The 25,125-nt window shown below is 45.2% G+C and overlaps 1 protein-coding gene across 3 annotated transcripts in view; it reads left to right on the top strand.

Annotated features, from left to right (window-relative positions):
• The window catches only part of LOC119329754 (ribonuclease E/G-like protein, chloroplastic), a 30,182-nt gene extending 13,265 nt beyond the window's left edge, over positions 1-16,917 (top strand). For all 3 annotated transcript variants that reach the window (XM_037602833.1, XM_037602832.1, XM_037602834.1), the window contains 8 exons: positions 94-135; positions 6,935-7,059; positions 9,644-9,791; positions 11,277-11,349; positions 12,350-12,462; positions 15,666-15,785; positions 16,110-16,265; positions 16,366-16,917. In XM_037602833.1, the coding sequence (XP_037458730.1) occupies positions 94-135; positions 6,935-7,059; positions 9,644-9,791; positions 11,277-11,349; positions 12,350-12,462; positions 15,666-15,785; positions 16,110-16,265; positions 16,366-16,542 (954 nt within the window). In that variant the 3' untranslated portion in view covers positions 16,543-16,917. The remainder of the gene's footprint in view (positions 1-93; positions 136-6,934; positions 7,060-9,643; positions 9,792-11,276; positions 11,350-12,349; positions 12,463-15,665; positions 15,786-16,109; positions 16,266-16,365) is intronic.
• Positions 16,918-25,125: the final 8,208 nt, after the last annotated feature.

Genomic DNA, 25,125 nt, shown 5'->3' with positions numbered 1-25,125 from the left:
CAAAACACAGCAGAACCAATAAAATTATGTCACGAGTACATTTCTTTTCAAACGCTTTACTCGAATCCCGATTAACTGGTATTCTAAATATAGGTCAAGAGGTTGGTTGTGGATTCTCCTCGCACCTACCATGAGGTACGTTTATAGTCATTTAAACTCTTGAAGAAATATTTTTTGTAAAATATTTTTCCTTCACACCGATGCATGCTTTATGGTGTGTACCTCTAGACAGAAGTTGACTTCTATATGCCTGTTTTTTCTGTAATCCAAGAAGTAAACACTTGAAAATATATTCTCTGAAAATTTGCTGCATATTTTTTGTTGTCACATAAGCCTGTTGAATGAGTGGCCCATGTGGCCCACGTACTGCTGGCCCAGGATGGCTAGGCCCATACTAGAGTGGTCCAATCTTCACGAAGTGGAGGTGGATGTGAGGAAGAACACGAAGAACACGAGGGGAAACACAATGGGAACTAGTACAAATCAACACACAAGTTGCAATAAAGATACACACAGATAGATCCTTGATCCAAATCATCCACAAGAGAGAGATGAAACAAGATAGGGTTCTTCCCCAAGTCCTAACACAAGGAGGGCTTGAATTCGTAGAGGAATCTTCACGTGGCCTTGATATTGCGTGAGTCTTCTCCCTCGGGAGGTCGTGTTCTCCATCAGGAGTCATCTCCACAATGGAGGAATCCCACTAGGAATGAGTTCTAATCTTAGCTAACCCTGGATCTAAGGTGGGGGAGAGGTTTGGTTGTGCTACCTGTGTTTGTGTGTGTTTGCGGTGTTGACCTTTTTGGGTAAGGGGGGGGGGGGAGGTATATATAGGTCCACCCACAAATGGGTAAGTGAGGAGGGGATACATGGCTCGTGGGCCCAAAACTTTGCGCAGTCAGTCTTACCGATCAGTCTGGTCGCGGAGGACTGGACAGTCCGGTAGTGCAAATCTTCGGAGGCTTCGGCGCAGGACTGGATAGTCTGGTCGGTTGGACCGGCCAGTCCGGTGGCGAGTCTTTTGGACAGTCTGGTGGCAACAGAAGGTTTTGAAGCTGTGCAGACCCACACGGACTGTCCGGCTAGCCGTCCGGATGCACCTCTTCTTCCGTCATTGCTTCCACGCTTCCCTCTTGGATGGCATAGTCGTACTCTTGTGCTTGCACTCCCTCAACATGCGCGAAGCTCAGCTTAAACCTATACATGCATTAGGAAGGAGGGTCAAGTAGTATACCATCCTCGAAGGGGCAAGTAAACACTACGTAAAGGAGAGAAATTCACCTTCATATGTATGATGTGGGAGATGCGTGTGTCTCCTGACGGTGGGGCACTTGACATGGTGATGTCCGTGGGATGCTCCGCATCAAGATGGGAATGAATGATATCTATCACCCCACTTGAGGGCGAGTGTTGTATGAGTGACCCATGTATTGCTGGCCTAGGAGGCCCAGGCCCATACCAGAGAGTGGCTTCTTAGAGTACTATTTATATAACCATGTAGCCTTTTGTATTTACCCCATTGTATAAGGGGTTTTCTGCATATCTTACACCTGTACATGTATATATATATTGGCCTACGACGTCATGGGAATACAAGTTGCATATTCCTAACATGGTATTAGATCTCAGGTTTTTTTAGCACGCACAACTCGTGCTTGATCCTTTCCTGGCGTCGTCGTGTTCTCCTTGTTGGATGTGTAACGCCCCGATCTGGTTGAGGGGCGACCAGAGTAGGCTACGGATTGGATTGGGAGGGAAAAGGTGCGAAGACTTGGAAAGGGGATGAGCGAAGGGGGAGTAGGTGAGGGGAATTCAGATTACTTTCAACCAACATGCCGATACATCCCTTCTCCAGGGTTTAAGTACACACGCTACGCCATTGGCCCTTGCCTCTTACACGCTTACAGGTGGAACCCACGCACGCCTACACTTGGCCATGCCAACTGGCAGTCACACGGTGGTGTGTTCTACTGCTGTGACAGGATGTCGCTGTTTCGTCGCCGCCTCGATTCTCTACTCTGGCAACTGCTTGCCCACCCTCCCAATACTCCGGTCAACGCCACTGCCCCGAGCCGCCTGCTTCGTCTTGAATCAAGCCGCCCGTGTCCTGATCTCTAGATCGAGACGCCGCGGGACTCCTCTGGGTCGAGCCGCAGACTTCCGCGAGACTCCTCTAGATTGAGTCATCCAGGTCCAGCTTTCTGGATCGCGTCGCCTGCCCTGGTTCCCTCCTCTGGATTGCCTCCTGATTCTGGCGAGCCGCCCAGGTCGTCACCTTGTTAGTTCATGGCCCCGCCGGTTCGTCATGTGGGCTCTCGATCACGATTCTGACCCCAGTTGTCGTTCCTCGCCGATCTCTGCTGCTGGCCATCGATTCTTGTCACCACCGGCCGCTGATTCCTTATGCTGGCCGCCGGACCCGGCCACCTCCGGCTGGAATTGATCTCCGGCTCATCTGTTGCCCCTTGGTCCCGTCGGGACCCTCTGGTGGTAGCCCGTGAGGGCTGCTACTGCCTGTCGGTCGGTCGTGAAAAAAGGAGAAAAAAGAGAGAGATGTTTTCATCGGGGTTGTATGTCCCTCGCCGCCCGATGAATCTTGACGTTGTTTTCTTCACTGCCCCTGTCTTGCACATGGGCCGTTTCTCGGGGCTTGATGCTTGTTCACCTGTAACGTCGTCCCCTTAGGCGTCTTCCGCAGGTTGTGCTGGTCGCTCTTCTGCGGCTCCTCCTGTGACCTCATATGGTGATTGTTGCTCTACACTGACGACTCTCGCGACTTTCACCTGTGAATGTTGCTCTTCCCCGACACCTCTGCGACTTTCACCGGCTGTACTAGTGCGCATGACTCCATCGACCGTGCCTCACACACATGTCTTCCCTTGGCCCTTGGTGCTTGTCTGCATATGGCCTCGTCTCCTCCACCATCAGCCTTTGCCGGTGCTACTGGTCATGCTACACCGTCACATTTAGCGGGTTCCACAAGTGGTGGTGGCCGCTCCTTTCCCGGTGCTACTATGTCGACTACTTCAGTTGTGTACTTCATTGAGGAGATTGCGCAACTTCATGCCCTGCTGATTGCCTCCGACTTTCTATTGTCGGGTGCATCTACGTCGACCTCTTCAGTTGAGTCCTTGACCGAGCAGGAGATTGGTGCTACTTCGATGCCTGCTAGCTCCATCTTCCGGTTCTCCATCGACAGGTTCTGCTGGTTCTGCTACTGACTCTTTGGCATTGTGAGACCACCTTCTATACAAGCAGGTACATCTTCGTGGATTCTTGATACCGAAGCATCTTTTCATATGACTCATGATTCATCCACTTTGTCCTCTACTCGACCTCTTGATTCTTTTGCTCATGTTCTTACTGGTGATGGTACCTCTCTCCTGGTTACTGGTCGAGGCATTCTTGGTACTTCATCTTTTCATGTTCCTGATGTTGCTCATGTTCCCCGACTTACCATGCAGCTCATTTCTGGTGGCCAGATTATTGATTTTGGTTGTCGTGTCATTCTCGACTTTCACTATTGTTCCGTTCTGGACCGTCATTCTGACGCTCTCCTTGGTGCTGGCCCTCGACATCATGACTCTCAGGGCCTCTGGGAGTTTGACTGGCTTCATCTGCCGTCCGTTGCGAGTCTCCCCCCTCTGCTGCCTTGTCTACCAGCTCTTTTCAATAGTGGCATCTTCGCCTTGGTCACTTGTGTGGCTCTCGTCTTTCATCCTTAGTTCGACGTGGTCTTCTTGGATCCGTCTCCAGCGGTGTGTCTTTAGATTGTCAGGGTTGTCGGCTTGGTAAACAGGTCCAATTACCTTATCCTCATAGCGACACTGTCTCAACGTCCTTTTGACCTTGTTCACTCTGATGTCCGGGGTCCAACTCCCTTTGCCTTGAAAGGAGGTCATCGCTACTATATTATCTTTGTAGATGATTTCTCTCGATACACCTGGATATATTTTGTGTCTTCTCATAGTGAGGTGTTATCCATCTATAAGCATTTTGCTGCCATGGTTCACACTCAGTTCACTATGCCTATTCGTGTGTTCTGTGCTGACTTTGCTGGAGAGTATATCTCCAAGATGTTGCATGGAGTCCTTGCTGAGCAGGGTACTCTTGCCCAGTTGCCATGTGCTGGTGCTCATGCTCAGAATGGCGTGGCTAAGCGCAAGCATCGTCACCTTCTTGAGACGGCTTTGCATTGATGATTGCCGCCTCTTCTTTCACCTCACTTCTAGGCTGAGGCTGTCTCCACTTCCACCTATCTCATCAACCTTTGGCCATCCACTGCTCTGCAGGGTGGCGTTCCTTCCGAGCATCTCTTTGATAGTTCTCCTGATTATTCGGTGCTTCATTTGTTTGGTTGTGTTTGCTATGTTCTTGCCCCTCATGAACACACCAAATTGTCCGTTCAGTTGAGTGTGTCTTCTTAGGTTATAATGATGAGCATAAGGGCTATCGTTGTTGGGATCCAATTAGTCGCCAGATGTGTATTTCTCGGGATGTGACTTTTGACGAGTCTCGTCCCTTCTACCCGCGTCCATCTTCCTCGACCTTTTCAGTGGAGGATATATTTTTCCTCACTTTTCCTGACACACCTATCACTCTTGTTCAGCCCTTGTCCGTCCGTCCTACTGCCCCTGCTTCTCCGACTGATGCATATCCAACGCCATCTCCCATGGTTTCCTCACCTCGCTCGTCACATGATTCTGCTCCTTCATCCCCGGTGTCTTCTTCGTCACCCTCACCTATCTCAGTGATTCTTCCTCGTATTCTTCTATCTTTTCCTCGGTATTATACTCGTCGTCCGCGTAATGTGGATGTGTCTATTGATGTGCCATCTTCCCCATCTCATCAACCTACTTATGGCTTGCGTCCTTGTTCGCTTCCGCCTGTTGATCGACTTGGTTTTCCAAGCGCAAGCGCTGCTGTTCTTGAGCCGACTTCATATCGTGAAGCTGTTGTTCATCCTGGATGGCAGTTTACGATGGCTGAGGAGCTTGTTGCTCTTGAGTGCACCGACACGTGGGATCTTGTTTCTCTTCCTCCTCGTGTCTGTCACATCATTTGTAAGTGGGTCTACAAGGTTGAGACTCGTTCCGATGGTTCTCTTGAGCACTACAAAGCTAGTCTTGTGGCTCGTGGTTTTCAACAGGAGCACGGTCGTGATTATGATGAGACTTTTGCTCCTGTGGCCTAGATGACCACTATTTGTACACTTCTTGCCGTGGCCTTTGTTCGGCACTGGTCTGTGTCTCAGCTTGATGTTAAGAATGCCTTTCTTAATGGTGAGCTGCGTGAGGAGGTTTACATGCAGCCACCACCTGGGTATTCTATTCCTGATGGCATGGTCTGCCGTCTTCATCGCTCTCTCTTTCTGGCCTTAAGCAAGCTCCTCACGCCTGGTTTGAGTGTTTTGCCTCTGTGGTGACAGCCCCTGGTTTTTCAGCGAGTGCTCATGATCCAGCGCTGTTTGTCCACCTTTCTGCTCATGGTCGGACTCTTCTTCTTCTCTATGTTGATGACATGATCATCACTGGCGACGACCCCGAGTATATTGCCTTTGTGAAGGCCCGTCTTAGTGAGCAGTTTCTTATGTCTGATCTTGGCCCTCCTTGCTACTTTCTTGGAATCGAAGTCTCTTCTACCACCGATGGCCTTTTTATTTCCCAGGAAAAGTATATCCAGGATCTTGCTTGTGTTGCTCTTACAAATGAGCGCATTGTTGACTCCCATGGAGCTCAATGTCCACCTCCGTGATATTGACGGTGTCCCCTTGTTTGATCCAACACGTTATCATCATCTTGTTGGTAGTCTTGTCTATCTAGCTGTCACTTGTCCAGATATCTCTTATCCGGTCCATATTCTGAGTCAGTTTGTCTCTGCTCCCACTTCGGTTCACTATAGTCATCTCCGTCGTGTTCTCCGGTATCTTCGGGGCACGATCTCTCACCGTCTGTTCTTTCCTTGCTCTAGTTCCTTGCAGCTTCAGGCTTATTCGGATGCTACGTGGGCTAGTGATCCCTCAGACCGCGGTTCACTTTCTGCTTACTTTGTTTTTCTTGGTGGTTCTCTCATTTGCCTGGAAGACGAAGAAACAGACTGCAGTTTCCCATTCAAGTGCAGAGGCTGAGTTGCGAGCTATGGCTCTTTTGAAGGCAGAGGTGACTTGGTTACAGTGGTTACTTTAGGAGTTTGGTGTTTCTGTCACTACACCTACCCTGCTATTGTTTGACAGTACATGCGCTATTAGCATCGTGCACGATCCTATGAAGCATGAGCTCACCAAGCATATTGGTCTTGATGCTTTCTATGTGTGCGTTGGTGTGCAGGATCAGGTTATTGCTCTTTAGTATGTGCCTTCCGAGTTACAATTGGCGGATTTCTTTACGAAGGCCCAGACTAGGGTGCAGCATGGTTTCTATCTCTTCAAACTCGGTGTTGTTTATCCACCATGAGTTTGAGGGTGGGTGTTAGAGTACTATTTATATAGCCATGTAGCCTTTTGCATTTACCCCATTGTATAAGGGGTTTTCTACCTATCCTACACCTGTACATGTATATATACTGGCCTATGGCCTCATGGGAATACAAGTTATGGCTGACCTAGTTGAGGTAGAGCTCCAGGCAGCAAAGGAGTGGGTCGCCAGAACAATCTATGGGTTCGACCACAGGTGTGCCTCCACTGTCCTACAAAGCATAATAATTAAATATGGATAGTTGTACTGTTAGCATATTAGTGTACCTTAAAACAACCTTAAAGTGAAAATGTACAATTTACATTTTACTGTCAACATATTAGTGTTTCTTATGGATATAAAAGCAAAACATGTATAGTGTGCCCTACCTTACATTGAGGGATATTGTCCATTCTTAGTAGAAAATCACATTTTCCAGACCTCTTGATGTAAAAAAAAAGCTTTTCTTCTTTCGTTTCTAGGTTACGGGCTATCTCCAAGAGGTTGCACCTGAGCTCTGCAATCGAGTCGACCTCTACGAGAAAAGAACTCCCATATTCGATGAATATAAGATCGAAAAGGAGATCGACAATATTCTCTGCAAAAGGTATGATATCTCTTCCTGCATTACTGATGTTCGTTTTACAGCTGCTAATGTTTTTGCTTCCTGTGTGTAGTATCTGCGAGCCATTCTACTGGAGAGCAAAATTGCATCTGTAATTGTGTATTTGAGTTTGATAAGTAGCTTCAGTACGTCTGGACCAAGGAGCTGCTTTTGTGGAGTAGTGTGGATGTTATCTCTGCATTGCTGCTACCATAACTTTTATCACTTCCTAACTAAGAATAAATTAATTTAATAAAAGCCAATCCAAAGAGCAGAGTGCAACAACTACAGTGGCTTGGTGCCGTAGGTATTTCTGCGTAGAACTAGCTCAAAGAGTTAAGTTAACTTAGAAGTTGGTTTTGTAATAGCTGATCCATCATGGGCCAAACAAGTCAATTGGCCCATGACCGAATTGACATTGGCACCCAAGGGAGCCAAGGAAAAAAAAGAAGGAAAAATGGCAGAAAAAGGAGGTTCCCTCGGGAATGAGTGAACTGTCCCAACCCTCTGGCCAGCAAGCAGCCAGCCCGGCGGCTCTGGCTCTGACCCAGGCACAACCTTCAAGAAGGATATCACTGAGAAGGGTGCGATCGTTCGGTTGTGTGTTGCCGAAGGTGCAGGCATCCCTGTGCTTCCAGATCATCCAAGATGTTAGGAGTACAGTACTAGCGAGGCCTTTTCGCCGCTCCTTGGAGGTTCTCTGCTTGGTTTCCAGCCACTAGTCGATGAGGGTCTCGCCAGGATCAGGCCCCCTGGAGGAGGTACGGAACCAAGGCATGACCTCATGCCAAATATCCCTGGCGAACAGGTAGTGGACCAGGAGATGCTGCATGGTCTCCAAAGTTTGGACGCAGAGCAGGCAAGCAGGATTATGTGGCAGCGCTTTGTGGGCAAGGGCGCTGCGCATTCCAACAACGATCAGACCGGCCAGCCAAAAATTGACTTTACGAGGAGCCCATGTCTTCAAAGTATGTTTCCAGGCACAACAGCGACAGACCCATGGAAGGTTGCCCTATAGCCTGGTCTGGCAGAGTAGACACCAGACTTAGTCCACCTCCAGACGAGGCATTCAGGCTCATCGAAGGGTTGGTAGGCTCGCCAGAGCGTCACAAACTCTCAGAGCCCCAACAAGGAAAGCTCAATCAGGATGTTGTCAATCCAGGCACCATTGAGAAGCCCCTGGGCCACGGTGCGAATTTCACCTCGACGGTTAGGGATCTTGGCGAGGATGTCAGTTGATAATTTTGCCACCGCGCTACTGCCAAGCCTGCGGTCAGACCAAAACTGGCAAGAAGACTGCCCATTGCCAATGATAGGCACTTGGGTGTCCTGATCTTCCGATTAGAGGTACTCCTTTGATTTTATAGGAGTTGACTTTGACGATCCGACTACAATGTGTGTTGACGCTGTGCCATGCAATCGCTAAACCAACTCCAGAGTTGTTATTGACCAAGCTATGAACAGCAATGTGAGTATTGCGAATATGAGTTGGGGTTCTGAAAAGCGGTTCACCGGCGGTCGTTGGACACATCAGTTTACACGAAGTTGCAGCAATGTCCTAGGGCGGTATTTATGGAGGGACGAAGGGGAAATTCGGCCATCCTTGGGAGCCAGAGGCGACGAAATCCACCATAAGTCGGCTTCCTCCACTTATACAGACTAAAACTGCCCAGAAGTTAGGTGGCACAACATCTATGGATGATTATCGACGGAATTATGAGGTGTCATCTTGTATATTTCGTCCATGTCTTCATTCAGCGGCTGGTTTTCAGGGGTTCAAACACTAGTGTCCTTCTGATAATGACGGGATGTTAGGTAATAAACACATCAAGCTAATGCACCAAAGTAAAGAAGCCCAGCCCATGTAACATTGTGGCCTGCCCATGTGTTTGTTTTGCCCCGGGCTGTGCCAATGGTCAATGTGATAGATCTGATCGATTGGTGTACCACGTCTCGCTGCAGGGAGTTTAGGAGGCCTACCGTTGCCTCCACCGCTCGTCACGACGCCATCCACAATTGCATACTAGTACACAGCTGGACGCCAAGCGATTGGAGACCAGCGAGTATTCAGTTCGCCTGCAACAGCCACCACTTATTGAGTCACCAGCTTTTCGCATGTCTGTACCACAACTCTTGCCTGAAAGGATGGCAGAGGACAATGACGTCGTCAGCGTGCAGGGATTTAGCCAGGATTTGCCTATGAGGGTAAAGAAGCCAAAGTCCAGGGTAGGCTGAACCAAGCGGCAGAGGGTGTCGACGGACAGTATGAAGATTTGCGGGGAAAGCGGGTCCCCTTGCCACATGCCCTTCCGGTGCCAAATCGGTGCGCTGGGCATGCCGTTGATCAGGACCCTAGTATTGGCGTAGGAGCACAATATGCACAGCCAACCGCAGAATTTCTTGCCAAAACCATAGCGACAAAGAACCTTGAGGACGAATGTTCAGGAGATCGAGTCAAACGCTTTGGTTAGGTCAAGCTTTAGCAGCTCCCGCGGCAACTTGAGCTGGTGAAGGAGCCACGCCGATTGATATTAGAGATGCTTATAAATTTCTGCCTTATTATATGATAGTGTTTCCTTTGTTGCAGGGTTGTGCTACAGAATGGGGGTTCATTAATTATAGAACAGACTGAAGCTCTAGTTTCCATTGATGTGAATGGTGGCCACAGTATGTTTGGTCAAGGGACGTCGCAGGAGAAGGCTATTTTAGATGTCAATCTTGAAGCTGCAAAGCAAGTATGTGCTTTATGCTTTTGCTTTGCAGGAAAACAGTATATTTGCTTCCAAATTGTCTCTCAGAATCTATCTGTGTCATGAACTTATCCTTCTGTCGTGATTCACTTTCATTGCTTTATTAATTGCTACAGATGCAATTCATTGCACTTTGTCTTGCACGGCACAGGTTTGCTATGAAAATATTGCTCTTGCTTCTTGTTATGAGTGAACATATTTATGATGAAACTATCGACTTTGCAGTAGCACTTAAGGGATGCAGTTGGTGTATGTGCTAGAGCTGCTACTCCCCTGTTTATATATAAGGGGTGTTTGACTTTTCAGTCTCCAATGCATGATCTTGAGTACGATTTTTACTTTATAATATGCTTAATTTTTTTAGTAAAATGATATATGACATGCAAATATGACATGCAAATATTTTGCAAGACAAATACAACAACATTAGTGGTCAAAGTTTTAAAAAGTTGATCACATGTATACTTATGTGCCTTATGTTTTGAATAGCGGTAGTATGTCAGTTTGTCCGGGCTGTTGGTTCTGTTTGGCCATTCTATTAATTTCATATTGTTAGCTATATATTAGCATCAGTGTATCACATGCTCATATCACAAATTTTCATTAGTTCTTTTATATGTTGGTTATCTAATCCCAAGGCAGGATGACCTAATGAGTGGGCTGCTCACACACACGTAGCTATTGCACATTCAAAAATAAATGCATCCCTTCTGGTAGAATGTAACATCAAATAATAGCGTAATATTTGGATTTTATCATTTTATGAGTGTTGTTGACTTACTGTCATTTAGGTGATTGTATTTTGAGAAGTGATATCTGTGTATGGTTCACAAAGGAATTGTTACTTATTTCATTTCAAGTACTAAATAAAAAATTCACTGTCTGATGGCACACATTTTACTTCATAACCTTCTGCTTTTTAAGATTAAATAGTGCATATTTCTCTTTTTTTTAGCTGGGACAATCAGCCTTCATCAGCATATTCTGTACTCCTGCGTTCATAATATAGTGCACATTGGTTTTCTCAGAAGTTAAATTTCAGAAACTTAGACCAAGTTCACCGAGAAAATTATCTATATCTACTATACCGGATATATACCATATGAAATATAATCATGATTAAAATAATGGTATTGATTTGGAATTCTAGACGCTGATAATTTTTTCCTATAAACTTGGTCAAAGTTTAAAAGTATGCCTTTGAAAAATCTAGTAAACACTATTTTGGAACGGGAGTACCATTTATTACTCAAATTATACTTGATGCATTGATATCCCTATTAGAAAATTGCTTTGCACAATGATACCATACCTGCAACTGGTACTTGTGTTTTGTGTAACCAGCAACCATACACACGCTATGGAGCAAGATAATAAATCTGGCTTGCATAGGTTGATTGTATATTTGAAGTATGGAAGATTATTAAAGTACTGGACTTGATTGCTAATCTTGAAATTTCTTCAACACAGATTGCTCGTGAGCTGCGCTTGAGGGATATTGGTGGCATCATTGTTGTTGATTTTATCGACATGACGGACGATTGTAAGATATAGTTTCGACTCTCGTAGAAGTAATAATGTCATGTAAATGCATATCCAGGATTGTGCATTTGTTTTACATATTCTCACTAAACTTGCATTTATGTTTTGCTTTATTTATTTATTTTTTCTGCCAACCCGTTGATACTTGACTATCTTGTACAATTTTATATCGTATACTAGTATCATTTGTGCAGCCTGATGTTTTAGAATTTACTAGAATGCAGTCTCATTGAATATCATTCTGTGACCTGTACCTTCTCATGTTTTCACATGCTAGGGTAAAATTACCTAGCAAATGATGCTGCTTATTGATGTTAAACTGCTAGATTGTTTTGTAAAAAATCAAGTATAAGATTTCATTTAATGGCATTCTTTTATTAGTGAACAGTATATTACATTTTGTAGTCAAACACTTGCATATCATTACTCCTGCCAGTAAGATTCAGTCTGGTGTTTGTCCTACAAATTCTTCTTCTTTACCTGTTAAGTTGTTATATGTATCTGGATGCTGGTAAATTTGGTTGGATTTTCAACAAAAAAATGATTAAATTTTGCTCAGTATCTCTATAAGAATATTTGGCATCTGATCTGGATACTTTGCAAAAGTTAGGAATTGTTTGGCTAGATTTTTGTGTGTGCCATCATTTCTCTTCTGACAGGAAATTCACGATTTGTAATTTAAAAAGTGCATTCTGTTCAAAACTGAATCTTCATGGAATTTTAAGAGCTTTGCTTATGCTCTGAATTAAGGCCACTACAGGTAATAGAGAACACCGCTTTTACTTGTACTACCATTTGGGCATCCTGCAGAGTTGGTTAAATTGTTAGTTGACATCGTGACCAATCTGTTATGGCATTCCCATTTTTCTTCTGATGGTTGAGACAAATTCCTTCCTGGTTATTTAATCAATGTTTCTTGCACTTAATGATGTCCATCAGATTATGCGTATTTTGCTGCTCCTTTTTTTTTAGCCTTGATCTAATCTAGCATTTTCCCTCAGCAAACAAAAGATTAATCTATGAAGAAATGAAGAAAGCAGTAGAAAAGGACCGCTCAACCGTTGGTGTTTCAGAATTGTCAAAGCTAGGTTTGATGGAAATAACTAGAAAAAGGGTAATGTGCTACTGACACTTTGCCAGCATGCTGACACTATGTTCTTGTATACTGGAAACTTCAATTTTCATAAGAGCGCAATAAATCTTGTTGGTTGTTACTTGGAGTTATCAGTGGCAAACTCGTAATTGCTTGAATCACTTTGCCAGCATGCTGACAGTTATCCAAGAGGTTCACAATAACATGAACACATATTTATCTGATTATATAGTACGTATTGAGCAATAGTAAGTTGATGAAACCCAAGGGTATCCAAAGAAGGCTAAATAAACAAAAATATTGAGAAATCACTATTGCCACATTTATTGTCCATTTTCCTTATAAAATTTAAGACATATTAGGTGAGGTATCCTGAACTGATTAATCACCCATCGTTCTGATCCACGATTTGCCTGACCTATGCTTGCTAGGGTGCAAACTCTGACTAAAAATGACATCGTTTTAATGAGAATACTCTCTATATTGAAATTTGTGAAGATGGAAGTGTGATTCAGAAGTTCATGTTGTCAGTGTACGTACAAACGTTTTCTTCTCATCTCAAGATTTCTCTGTTCTCTCCCACGGTCATGGTTTATACTGAATTTCCAGTATATGGGGATTCTGGCAGAAAACACTGTATGTCAGCATCTGAATACTGTCAAAATCAGAAGTTCGACTGCATCAACTGTTAGAACTCAGGCCTTATTTTGCTCCCTGTATCTCTCCATAAGTTGTCGTACCAAGAAAATGGCTTCCATGGTCGACCTCCCAGGCATGAAACCAAACTGATTTTTGGTCACGCTTGTCATTCTTAAGCAGTGCTCAATGACTCTCCCATAGCTTCATTGTATGGCTCATCAGCTTAATTCCATGGTAATTAGTACAACTCTGAACATCCCCTTGTTCTTGAAGATTGGTACTAATATACTCCGTCTCCATCCTTCTGGCATCTTGTTTGCCCGAAAAATGTGGTTGAAAAGCTTGGTTAGCCATACTATCGCTGTGTCCCCGAGGCCTTCCACACCTCAATGGGGATACAATCAGGGCCCGTTGCCTTGCCTCATTTCATCCTTTTTAAAGCCTCCTTGACCTCAGACTCTTGGATTCGCCGCACAAAACGCATGCTGGTCTCATCAAAAGAGTCGTCCAGTTCAATGGTAGAACTCTCATTCTCCCCATTGAACAGCTTGTCGAAGTACTCCCACCATCTATGCTTAATCCCCTCTCCTTCACCAGGAGTTGGTCTGCTCCGTCTTTGATGCATTTGACTTGGCCAACATCCCTCGTCTTCCTCTCTCGGATCTTGGCCATCTTATAGATGTCCCTTTCGCCTTCCTTTGTGCCTAACCATTGGTAGAGGTCCTCATACGCCCGACCCCTTGCTTCACTGACAGCTCGCTTTGCAGCCTTCTTCGTCATCTTGTACTTTATGTTGTCTGCACTGCTATCCAGGTATAGGCGTCTGAAACAATCTTTCTTCTCTTTAATCGCCTTCTGGACATCATCATTCCACCACCAGGTATCCTTAGCTTCGCTTCTCCTTCCCCTGGACACTCCAAACTCCTTCGAGGCCACCTTACGGATGCAAGTCGCCATCTTCATCCACACATTGTCTGCATCCCCTCCTTCCTTCCAAGGGCCCTCCTTAATGACCCTATCCTTGAACGCCTGAGCTACCTCCCCCTTGAGCTTCCACCACTTCGTTCTAGCAACTTTGGCACACTTATCCCACTGGACACGAATCCGAAAGCGGAAGTCAGCAGCCACCAGCTTATGCTGAGGGACAACACTCTCTCCAGGTATCACCTTACAATCTAGGCACGCACGCCTATCTTCTCTTCTCGAGAGGACGAAATTAATCTGGCTAGAGTGTTGACCACTACTAAAAGTCACCAGATGTGATTATCTCATTTTAAAGAGGGTGTTAGCTACGATCATGTCGTAGGCTAGAGCAAAGCTTAAGACATCTTCTCCTTCTTGATTCCTGATGCCATAGCCAAAGCCCCAATGCACCCCTTCAAAACCTGTGTTAGATGTACCCACGAGGCCATTGAGGTCTCCTCTTATGAAGAGCTTCTCGCCAATCGGTACACTCCTCACCATGTCCTCCAGGCCTTCCAAGAACTCCCTCTTGGTGTTCTCATTGTGGCCTACTTGCGGGGCATACGCGCTGATAACATTGAGAACTAAGTCACCAACTACCAGCTTGACCAGGATAGTCCGGTCCCCGCGGAAGCTAACAATGGCGTGCAAACTCCAGCAAGGTGAATTCGCCACCGTTCTCGGTGCGGAAGACACCCATGGCCTCAAGCGCCATGCGATTTTCCTGGTGGTCGCGTCGCCGAATTCGATGGCTTCCCACAGATCATGGCCCTCCAGCTTCACCCTCATGAGGAGGCTCCAATCCTCATAGTTCCTCCTGAGTCAGCTGCAGGAACACCGCGCCGTTGACTTCCTTCACCCCGCGCTGGATGGCAACCTCTGGTCTGTCATGGCGCCCCCTGTGCCTTGGCTGCGTGGAAGGCGAACGACGACTATAGACATGCTGCTGTGTGCTGCGACCGATGCGGCCACCCACTGAAGCTAGCATGGTCTTGGATCAGCACCTTGCTTTCATATTGAATGTTAGAACTCAGGCTGAGATAGAGAGGCAGAGGGAAGCTGGGGCTGAACACAGAATAGTGTTTTTCTGAAGCTGTTGCTTGTATTGCTGCCCTGGGGTCTATAGATAATGGGCAAGTCGATTGCTAATGCTAAATCGACCATGCAACTCTAGCAGCTGCTAGTACATGCAGAAAGCAAATTGACTACTAGCTGCCTGCGTGCATATTTTTTGGGACAGAGGGAGTACATACTAAGAAAGCTCGAGCGGACCTACACTAATAATAGCCAAGTAAATACAACATAAAGATTACAGCTAACATCAACTGTCTTTTCTCTTTGAAAATAAGGTTGTAACTGCTTAGTCATCAGTAGTTTCTGAATGTTCTTGTTTTTTATTTTAATGGTGAAATTATGTTCGTGTAGCAACATACTCCCTCCGTCCCAAAATTCTTGTCTTAGATTTGTCTAAATATCTGTATTTAGACAAATCTAAGACAAGAAGTTTGGGACGGAGGGAGTACTTACTACTGTTATTTGTTTATTACTTTTGAGTCATCCCGACACCCCTCCTTTAAATTATCATGTTGCCAGTAATGTTGATATGCCTGGTTGGTATGCAGGTTCGACCAAGTGTTACTTTCATGATCAGCGAGCCTTGTCCATGTTGCCATGGTATTGGTCGTGTTGAAGCTCTTGATACGTCCTTTTCTAAGATAGAACGTGAAATCTGTCGACGCCTGGTAAGTCCTACAGACAATGCTTGTTTGTTGTCCGTCCTCAGTTTATGGCTTTAGTTTGTGTTACACTATCGAAATGAATGCTCACACTGGATGTAGCTAATTTTCTAGAGATAATTTGATACAATACTGATGACCCATGGAATTGAAATCGCATGTTTGTTTAGATAATTTGGCATTATGATAAACCTTTTTCTTCTGGATGCACATATGATCTCCTTATATAGCCAAAATTCCAGACATAGAACTTCAGGTCATGATGTACTCAGTGTTTTAGTCACAGTTATTGACAAGGAATGTTTGTCTTAAATCTTTTCCAATGAACAGGCCGTCTCTGGTCATAATCCAGATCCAGAAAAACCAAAATTGTGGCCAAGATTTTTGCTTAGGGTGGACCATGAGATGTGCACATACTTGACGTCAGGCAAAAGGACTAAATTAGGGATCCTTAGTAGCTCCCTCAAAGTTTGGGTTTTGTTGAAGGTATAACATGTCATGCGTTTCTTTATCCATTTACACCCTCCATGAATCTTCAATAATGATAAACGTAAGCGAACTCATTTTGCTAATGAAAACAATCCAGATTGCTCGAGGTTTTACACGGGGTGCATTTGAATTGCTACCATATTCTGATCAGAAGGACACGGATGAGCAGAAGGAATTATCACCAGAGTCACCACCTCCAAGGGAAGCAGGAAGACCGAGACTGTCTGTTTTTCCTATAAAGAAATGGATGAGCCGTGCAAAGCGAGCCAAGTGAATATCTTGCAAAGATGAGACGAACTTTTTTTTCAAAGAGCTGAACTGAATCCCAGATTGACAAGGGGTGATTTTCCGAGGGCTTTGCTGTGTTCCAACGGTGATCCCAACAGCGGATATTCATGTTTGCTTGGCTAAAGTTTGGACAACTACTGTCCTTGATTTTGTAGTTGCCACTCAGTGAAGTTTAACGTGAAATGTGGGAAGATCGTAGGACGCAATGAAATTAGATTGTGTGAAAGCTGTGGGGGCAGAGCATAGTTACGTAGTTGTTGTATCGCCCTAGTCAGATTTTTTGTTTATTTATTCAATCATTGTTAAAACATTAAATGATACTCCCTCTGTTCCGTAATATTTGTCGCTGGGGCATTCTTTCCGACCAGGTGAAAAGGGGGGAAAGTACCAAACTACCCTCAATTTGAAAAAAAAAATTGTCGCTGGGATCGTCCTCTTCCTCCGCTCCTCTCCTCCGCCAGGCTCCGCCCTCTGCCGTCCGCAGCTCCCACATCCTCCACCGCAGCTCCGGCGTCCGTCCTTGCCGGCCACAGCTCCCTCGCCGCCCGCCTTCCTCCGCTCCAATCGAGAGCCCCAGATCCCGTCCCGTCGGCCATAGCTCTCTCGCCAGATCCCGTCCCGTCGGCCACAGCTCTCTCGCCGGCCGCCTTCCTCCGCTCCGATCGAGAGCCCCATGTCCGTCCCCGCCCGTGCATCCATCTCGAATTGATCCTCTGTTGCTGCTCCGCTCCTCTCGACCCTCTGCTGCTCTGCTCCTCACAATCCTCTGTTGATGCCCCTCTCCCTTTGCCGCTGAAGACCTGGAAATTTGTGTGGAAATCAGCACAAATCAACACTCTAATGCTCTGCATCTAATTTGCCAGTATAAACAGAAACAGAGTTCAATATAAACATAAACAGAGTTCAGTATAAACACAAGCTACAAGTGCTCTATCATTGACTGCCATGTGCTGAATAATTTTGAGTACAGGAGTAGAAGTTGGCAAAACACAAAAGGCATGAGAAAGGCGAAATTACATCTTCAGGGCAATGGAAACGATCTGCGATTTGTTCAGCAGGGTCTTTGCAGCTGAAAGAGAACATTCATCTACTCCATCTACAGCTAATCCATCTACTCACGCAGTAAAAAAAATCCATCTACAGCTGGAACATGAAGCAAAAACAGATCAAGATGATTTTACTCAAAAAAAAAATCAAGAAAATGCAAGATTACAAATAAGTACTCCTCTGCTTAATGATGCATCTTAATTAACAGAAATGTTTCAGTTAATTTAATGATGCATCTTAATTTCTCATAAATTCGAAGAAAGCATCAATGCTGACAGTAGCGAGAAAATTTTATGTTGTTTTTCATGAACTACATAGTCTTACCTTTGTTATCAAAGGTATCATGAGCTGAATATTTTCAAATTATTCAGTTCCTGGAGCACCTGGCACCTGCATCAGCTCCTCCTTGCTCAAGACGCTCATCTGCCATGGCAGCCAGTAAGATCAGCAACACGTTTCGTTAGAAAACAAAGCAGACATCCACGCGAAAAAAAGCAGATAATGCTGACAATAGGAAGAGAAGGGAAGCGACGGCGAGGTGAGAGGGAGTACCTACAGCCGTGCCTGACGAGGCCGACGGCGACCCCCCGCGAGACGGCGTCGCCAGCGCCGTTGCAGGCGAGCAGCACCCGTTTCGCGTAGGTGGCGTCGGCGGCCATCCCCTTTGCCCTTCTTCTTCACCAACCAACCGCGTTTGTCGCCCAGTAGCTCACCTCCGCACGGCATCCACCACCTCCCTCACCAGATCCAGAGCAGGTGCACGCAGATCAAGCGATGGCGCACGCAGATCCGGCTCCTCCGTCGCCCAGAAGCTCGCCACCGGAGCAAAATTCCCAGCTTTGACCTCGGATGTGGGGCGTGGGTGGAGTGGGGTGTGAGTGGAGTGGGTGCGAGTGGAGGCGGGAGAAATATGACGGCGACAGGGAGAGATGGTGGACGGCGAGGTGGGCGAGGCGGTGCCGGCGAGGTGGGCGAGAAGAGGGAGGCGACGGGGAGAAGCGAGCGGTGAGTGTAGGGATGGCAATGGGTAGGGTATGGGTGGGTACAACCTCCTTCTACCCAAACCCATACCCACAGAAAATTTCTATATCCACCCATTTCAACATCCATGGGCATAAATTGGCACCCATGCCCATACCCATCGGGTATCCTATACCCAATGGGTATCCAGTGGATATAATATATAACATTTAAAATTTTAAAATGTAGAGAAATGGGTTTAAACTTCAAGTGATCATGGACGAGTAGTATATCACCAACACATGCTACGATGGTGGGTGGCCTCTTTGAGGCATCAAGGGAGTATGAGCGGTGGTTAGTAGAAACCCGGTACAGTGGGAGGTCATGCTGAGAATGGGAAATCGCTGGATCGAGCGTTGGATAGGAGTCTGGTAGCAAAGAGTCAAGATTTCATCTTTTCAATGAGTCACGTAGGACGCGTGAGGAGAGGCAAGCGGGTGATTACGGGCCTATGAGCTATGGCCAATTTAAGGAATTGAGACTTAGGATGGGCCATAGGAGATGGTGTTGGGGAACGTAGTAATTTCAAAAAATTTCCTACGCACACGCAAGATCATGGTGATGCATAGCAACGAGAGGGGAGAGTGTGATCTACGTACCCTTATAGACCGCAGCGGAAGCGTTAGCACAACGCGGTTGATGTAGTCATACGTCTTCACGGCCCGACCGATCAAGCACCGAAACTACGGCACCTCCGAGTTTTAGCACACGTTCTGCTTGATGACGATCCCCGGACTCCGATCCAGCAAAGTGTCGGAGAAGAGTTCCGTCAGCACGACGGTGTGGTGACGATCTTGATGTACTACCGTCGCAGGGCTTCGCCTAAGCACCGCTACAATATTATCGAGGACTATGGTGGAAGGGGGCACCGCACACGGTTAAGAATATGATCACGTGGATCAACTTGTGTGTCTACGGGTGCCCCCTGCCCCCGTATATAAAGGATCAAAGGGGGGGGGGGTGCGGCCGGCCAGGAGGAGGGCGCGCCAGGAGGAGTCCTACTACCACCGGGAGTATGACCCCCCCCCCCCTTTCCTAGTTGGAATAGGATTCAGGAGGGGGAAAGAGGAGAGAGAAGGAAAGGGGGGGCGCCGCCCCCCTCTCCTTATCTTATTCGGACTAGGGGGGAGGGGCGCGCGGCCCAGCCCTGGCCACCTCTCCTCTCTTCCACTAAAGCCCACTAAGGCCCATAACCTCCCCGGGGGTTCCGGTAACCTCCCGGTACTCCGGTAAAATCCCGATTTCACCCGGAACACTTCCGATATCCAAATATAGGCTTCCAATATATCAATCTTTATGTCTCGACCATTTCGAGACTCCTCGTCATGTCCGTGATCACATCCGGGACTCCGAACAAACTTCGGTACATCAAAATGCATAAACTCATAATATAACTCTCATCGAAACCTTAAGCGTGCGGACCCTACGGGTTCGAGAACAATGTAGACATGACCGAGACACGTCTCCGGTCAATAACCAATAGCGGAACCTGGATGCTCACATTGGCTCCTACATATTCTACGAGGATCTTTTATCGGTCAGACCGCATAACAACATACGTTGTTCCCTTTGTCATCGGTATGTTACTTGCCCGAGATTCGATCGTCGGTATCTCAATACCTAGTTCAATCTCGTTACCGGCAAGTCTCTTTACTCGTTCCGTAATACATCATCTCACAACTAACTCATTAGTTGCAATGCTTGCAAGGCTTATGTGATGTGCATTACCGAGAGGGCCCAGAGATACCTCTCCGACAATCGGAGTGACAAATCCTAATCTCGAAATACGCCAACCCAATATGTACCTTTGGAGACACCTGTAGAGCACCTTTATAATCACCCAGTTACGTTGTGACGTTTGGTAGCACACAAAGTGTTCCTCCGGCAAATGGGAGTTGCATAATCTCATAGTCATAGGAACATGTATAAGTCATGAAGAAAGCAATAACAACATACTAAACGATCGGGTGCTAAGCTAATGGAATGGGTCATGTCAATCAGATCATTCACCTAATGATGTGATCCCGTTAATCAAATAACAACTCTTTATCCATGGTTAGGAAACATAACCATCTTTGATTAACGAGCTAGTCAAGTAGAGGCATACTAGTGACACTCTGTTTGTTTATGTATTCACACATGTATTATGTTTCCGGTTAATACAATTCTAGCATGAATAATAAACATTTATCATAATATAAGGTAATAAATAATAACTTTATTATTGCCTCTAGGGCATATTTCCTTCAGTCTCCCACTTGCACTAGAGTCAATAATCTAGATTACACAGTAATGATTCTAACACCCATGGAGCCTTGGTGCTGATCATGTTTTGCTCGTGGAAGAGGCTTAGTCAACGGGTCTGCTACATTCAGATCCATATGTATCTTGCAAATCTCTATGTCTCCCACCTGGACTAGATCCCGGATGGAATTGAAGCGTCTCTTGATGTGCTTGGTTCTCTTGTGAAATCTGGATTCCTTTGCCAAGGCAATTGCACCAGTATTTTCACAAAAGATTTTCATTGGACCCGATGCACTAGGTATGACACCTAGATCGGATATGAACTCCTTCATCCAGACTCCTTCATTTGCTGCTTCCGAAGCAGCTATGTATTCCGCTTCACACGTAGATCCCGCCACGACGCTTTGTTTAGAACTGCACCAACTGACAGCTCCACCGTTTAATGTAAACACGTATCCGGTTTGCGATTTAGAATCGTCCGGATCAGTGTCAAAGCTCGCATCAACGTAACCATTTACGATGAGCTCTTTGTCACCTCCATAAACGAGAAACATATCCTTAGTCCTTTTCAGGTATTTCAGGATGTTCTTGACCGCTGTCCAGTGATCCACTCCTGGATTACTTTGGTACCTCCCTGCTAGACTTATAGCAAGGCACACATCAGGTCTGGTACACAGCATTGCATACATGATAGAGCCTATGGCTGAAGCATAGGGAACATCTTTCATTTTCTCTCTATCTTCTGCAGTGGTCGGGCATTGAGTCTTACTCAACTTCACACCTTGTAACACAGGCAAGAACCCTTTCTTTGCTTGATCCATTTTGAACTTCTTCAAAACTTTGTCAAGGTATGTGCTTTGTGAAAGTCCAATTAAGCGTCTTGATCTATCTCTATAGATCTTAATGCCTAATATGTAAGCAGCTTCACCGAGGTCTTTCATTGAAAAACTCTTATTCAAGTATCCCTTTATGCTATCCAGAAATTCTATATCATTTCCAATTAGTAATATGTCATCCACATATAATATCAGAAATGCTACAAAGCTCACACTCACTTTCTTGTAAATACAGGCTTCTCCAAAAGTCTGTATAAAACCAAATGCTTTGATCACACTATCAAAGCGTTTATTCCAACTCCGAGAGGCTTGCACAAGTCCATAAATGGATCGCTGGAGCTTGCACACTTTGTTAGCTCCCTTTGGATCGACAAAACCTTCTGGTTGCATCATATACAACTCTTCTTCCAGAAATCCATTCAGGAATGCAGTTTTGACATCCATCTGCCAAATTTCATAATCATAAAATGTGTCAATTGCTAACATGATTCAGACAGACTTAAGCATCGCTACGGGTGAGAAGGTCTCATCGTAGTCAATCCCTTGAACTTGCCGAAAACCTTTTGCGACAAGTCGAGCTTTGTAGACAGTAATATTACCGTCAGCGTCAGTCTTCTTCTTGAAGATCCATTTATTCTCAATTGCTTGCCGATCATTGGGTAAGTCAACCAAAATACATACTTTGTTCTCATACATGGATCCCATCTCAGATTTCATGGCTTCAAGCCATTTTGCGGAATCTGGGCTCACCATCGCTTCTTCATAGTTCGTAGGTTCATCATGATCTAGTAGCATGACTTCCAGAACAGGATTACCGTACCACTCTGGCGCGGATCTCACTCTGGTTGATCTACGAGGTTCAGTAGTATCTTGTTCTAAAGTTTCATGATCATTATCATTAGCTTCCTCACTAATTGGTGTAGGTGTCGCAGAAACAGGTTTCTGTGATGTACTACTTTCCAATAAGGGAGTAGGTACAGTTACCTCGTCAAGTTCTACTTTCCTCCCACTCACTTCTTTCGAGAGAAACTCCTTCTCCAGAAAGTTTCCGAATTTAGCAACAAAAGTCTTGCCTTCGGATCTGTGATAGAAGGTGTATCCAATAGTTTCCTTTGGATATCATATGAAGACACATTTCTCCGATTTGGGTTCGAGCTTATCAGGTTGAAGCTTTTTCACATAAGCATCGCAACCCCAAACTTTCAGAAACGACAACTTTGGTTTCTTGCCAAACCACAGTTCATAAGGCGTCGTCTCAATGGATTTTGATGGTGCCATATTTAACGTGAATGCGGCCGTCTCTAGAGCGTATCCCCAAAACAATAGTGGTAAATCAGTAAGAGACATCATAGATCGCACCATATCTAGTAAAGTACGATTACGACGTTCGGACACACCATTACGCTGTGGTGTTCCGGGTGGCGTGAGTTGCGAAACTATTCCACATTGTTTCAAATGTACACCAAACTCGTAACTCAAATATTCTCCTCCACGATCAGATCGTAGGAACTTTATTTTCTTGTTACGATGATTTTCAACTTCACTCTGAAATTCTTTGAACTTTTCAAACATTTTAGACTTGTGTTTCATTAAGTAGATATACCCATATCTGCTTAAGTCATCTGTGAAGGTGAGAAAATAACGATATCCGCCACGAGCCTCAACATTCATCGGACCATATACATCTGTATGTATGATTTCCAACAAATCTGTTGCTCTCTCCATAGTACCGGAGAACGGTGTTTTTGTCATCTTACCCATAAGGAACGGTTCGCAAGTACCAAGTGATTCATAATCAAGTGGTTCCAAAAGCCCATCAGTATGGAGTTTCTTCATGCGCTTTATACCGATATGACCCAAACGGCAGTGCCACAAATAAGTTGCACTATCATTATCAACTCTGCATCTTTTGGCTTCAATACTATGAATATGTGTGTCACTACTATCGAGATTTAATAAGAATAGACCACTCTTTAAGGGTGCATGACCATAAAAGATATTACTCATGTAAATAGAACAACCATTATTCTCTGATTTAAATGAATAACCATCTCACATCAAACAAGATCCAGATATAATGTTCATGCTCAATGCTGGCACCAAATAACGATTATTTAGGTCTAATACTAATCCCGAAGGTAGATGTAGAGGTAGCGTGCCGATTGCGATCACATCGACTTTGGAACCATTTCCCATGCGCATCGTCACCTCGTCCTTAGCCAATCTTCGCTTAATCCGTAGTCCCTGTTTCGAGTTGCAAATATTAGCAACAGAACCAGTATCAAATACCCAGGTGCTACTGCGAGCATTAGTAAGGTACACATCAATAACATGTATATCACATATACCTTTGTTCACCTTGCCATCCTTCTTATCCGCCAAATACTTGGGGCAGTTCCGCTTCCAGTGACCAGTCTGCTTGCAGTAGAAGCACTCAGTTTCAGGCTTAGGTCCAGGTTTGGGTTTCTTCTCTTGAGTAGCAACTTGCTTGCTGTTCTTTTTGAAGTTCCCCTTCTTCTTCCCTTTGCCCTTTTTCTTGAAACTAGTGGTCTTGTTGACCATCAACACTTGATGCTCCTTCTTGATTTCTACCTCCGCAGCTTTCAGCATTGCGAAGAGCTCGGGAATAGTCTTATTCATCCCTTGCATATTATAGTTCATCACGAAGCTCTTGTAGCTTGGTGGCAGTGATTGGAGAATTCTTTCAATGACGCAATCATCTGGAAGATTAACTCCCAATTGAATCAAGTGATTATTATACCCAAACATTTTGAGTATATGCTCACTGACAGAACTGTTCTCCTCCATCTTGCAGCTATAGAACTTATTGGAGACTTCATATCTCTCAATCCGGGCATTTGCTTGAAATATTAACTTCAACTCCTGGAACATCTCATATGTTCCATGATGTTCAAAACGTCGTTGAAGTCCCGATTCTAAGCCGTAAAGCATGGCACACTGAACTATCGAGTAGTCATCAGCTTTACTCTGCCAGACGTTCATAACATCTGGTGTTGCTCCAGCAGCAGGCCTGGCACCCAGCGGTGCTTCCAGGACGTAATTCTTCTGTGCAACAATGAGGATAATCCTCAAGTTACGGACCCAGTCCGTGTAATTGCTACCATCATCTTTCAACTTTGCTTTCTCAAGGAACACATTAAAATTCAACGGAACAACAACACGGGCCATCTATCTACAATCAAACATAAATAAGCAAGATACTATCAGGTACTAAGTTCATGATAAATTTAGGTTCAATTAATCATATTACTTAAAGAACTCCCACTTAGATAGACATCCCTCTAATCCTCTAAGTGATTACGTGATCCAAATCAACTAAACCATGTCCGATCATCACGTGAGATGGAGTAGTTTCATTGGTGAACATCACTATGTTGATCATATCTACTATATGATTCACG

The sequence above is a fragment of the Triticum dicoccoides genome, chromosome 7A (assembly GCF_002162155.2).
Source record: "Triticum dicoccoides isolate Atlit2015 ecotype Zavitan chromosome 7A, WEW_v2.0, whole genome shotgun sequence".
In the NCBI taxonomy this organism is placed as follows: Eukaryota; Viridiplantae; Streptophyta; class Magnoliopsida; order Poales; family Poaceae; genus Triticum; species Triticum dicoccoides.
Note: the sequence above shows the minus strand (reverse complement) of the source record. Positions and strands in the feature narration are given on the sequence as shown.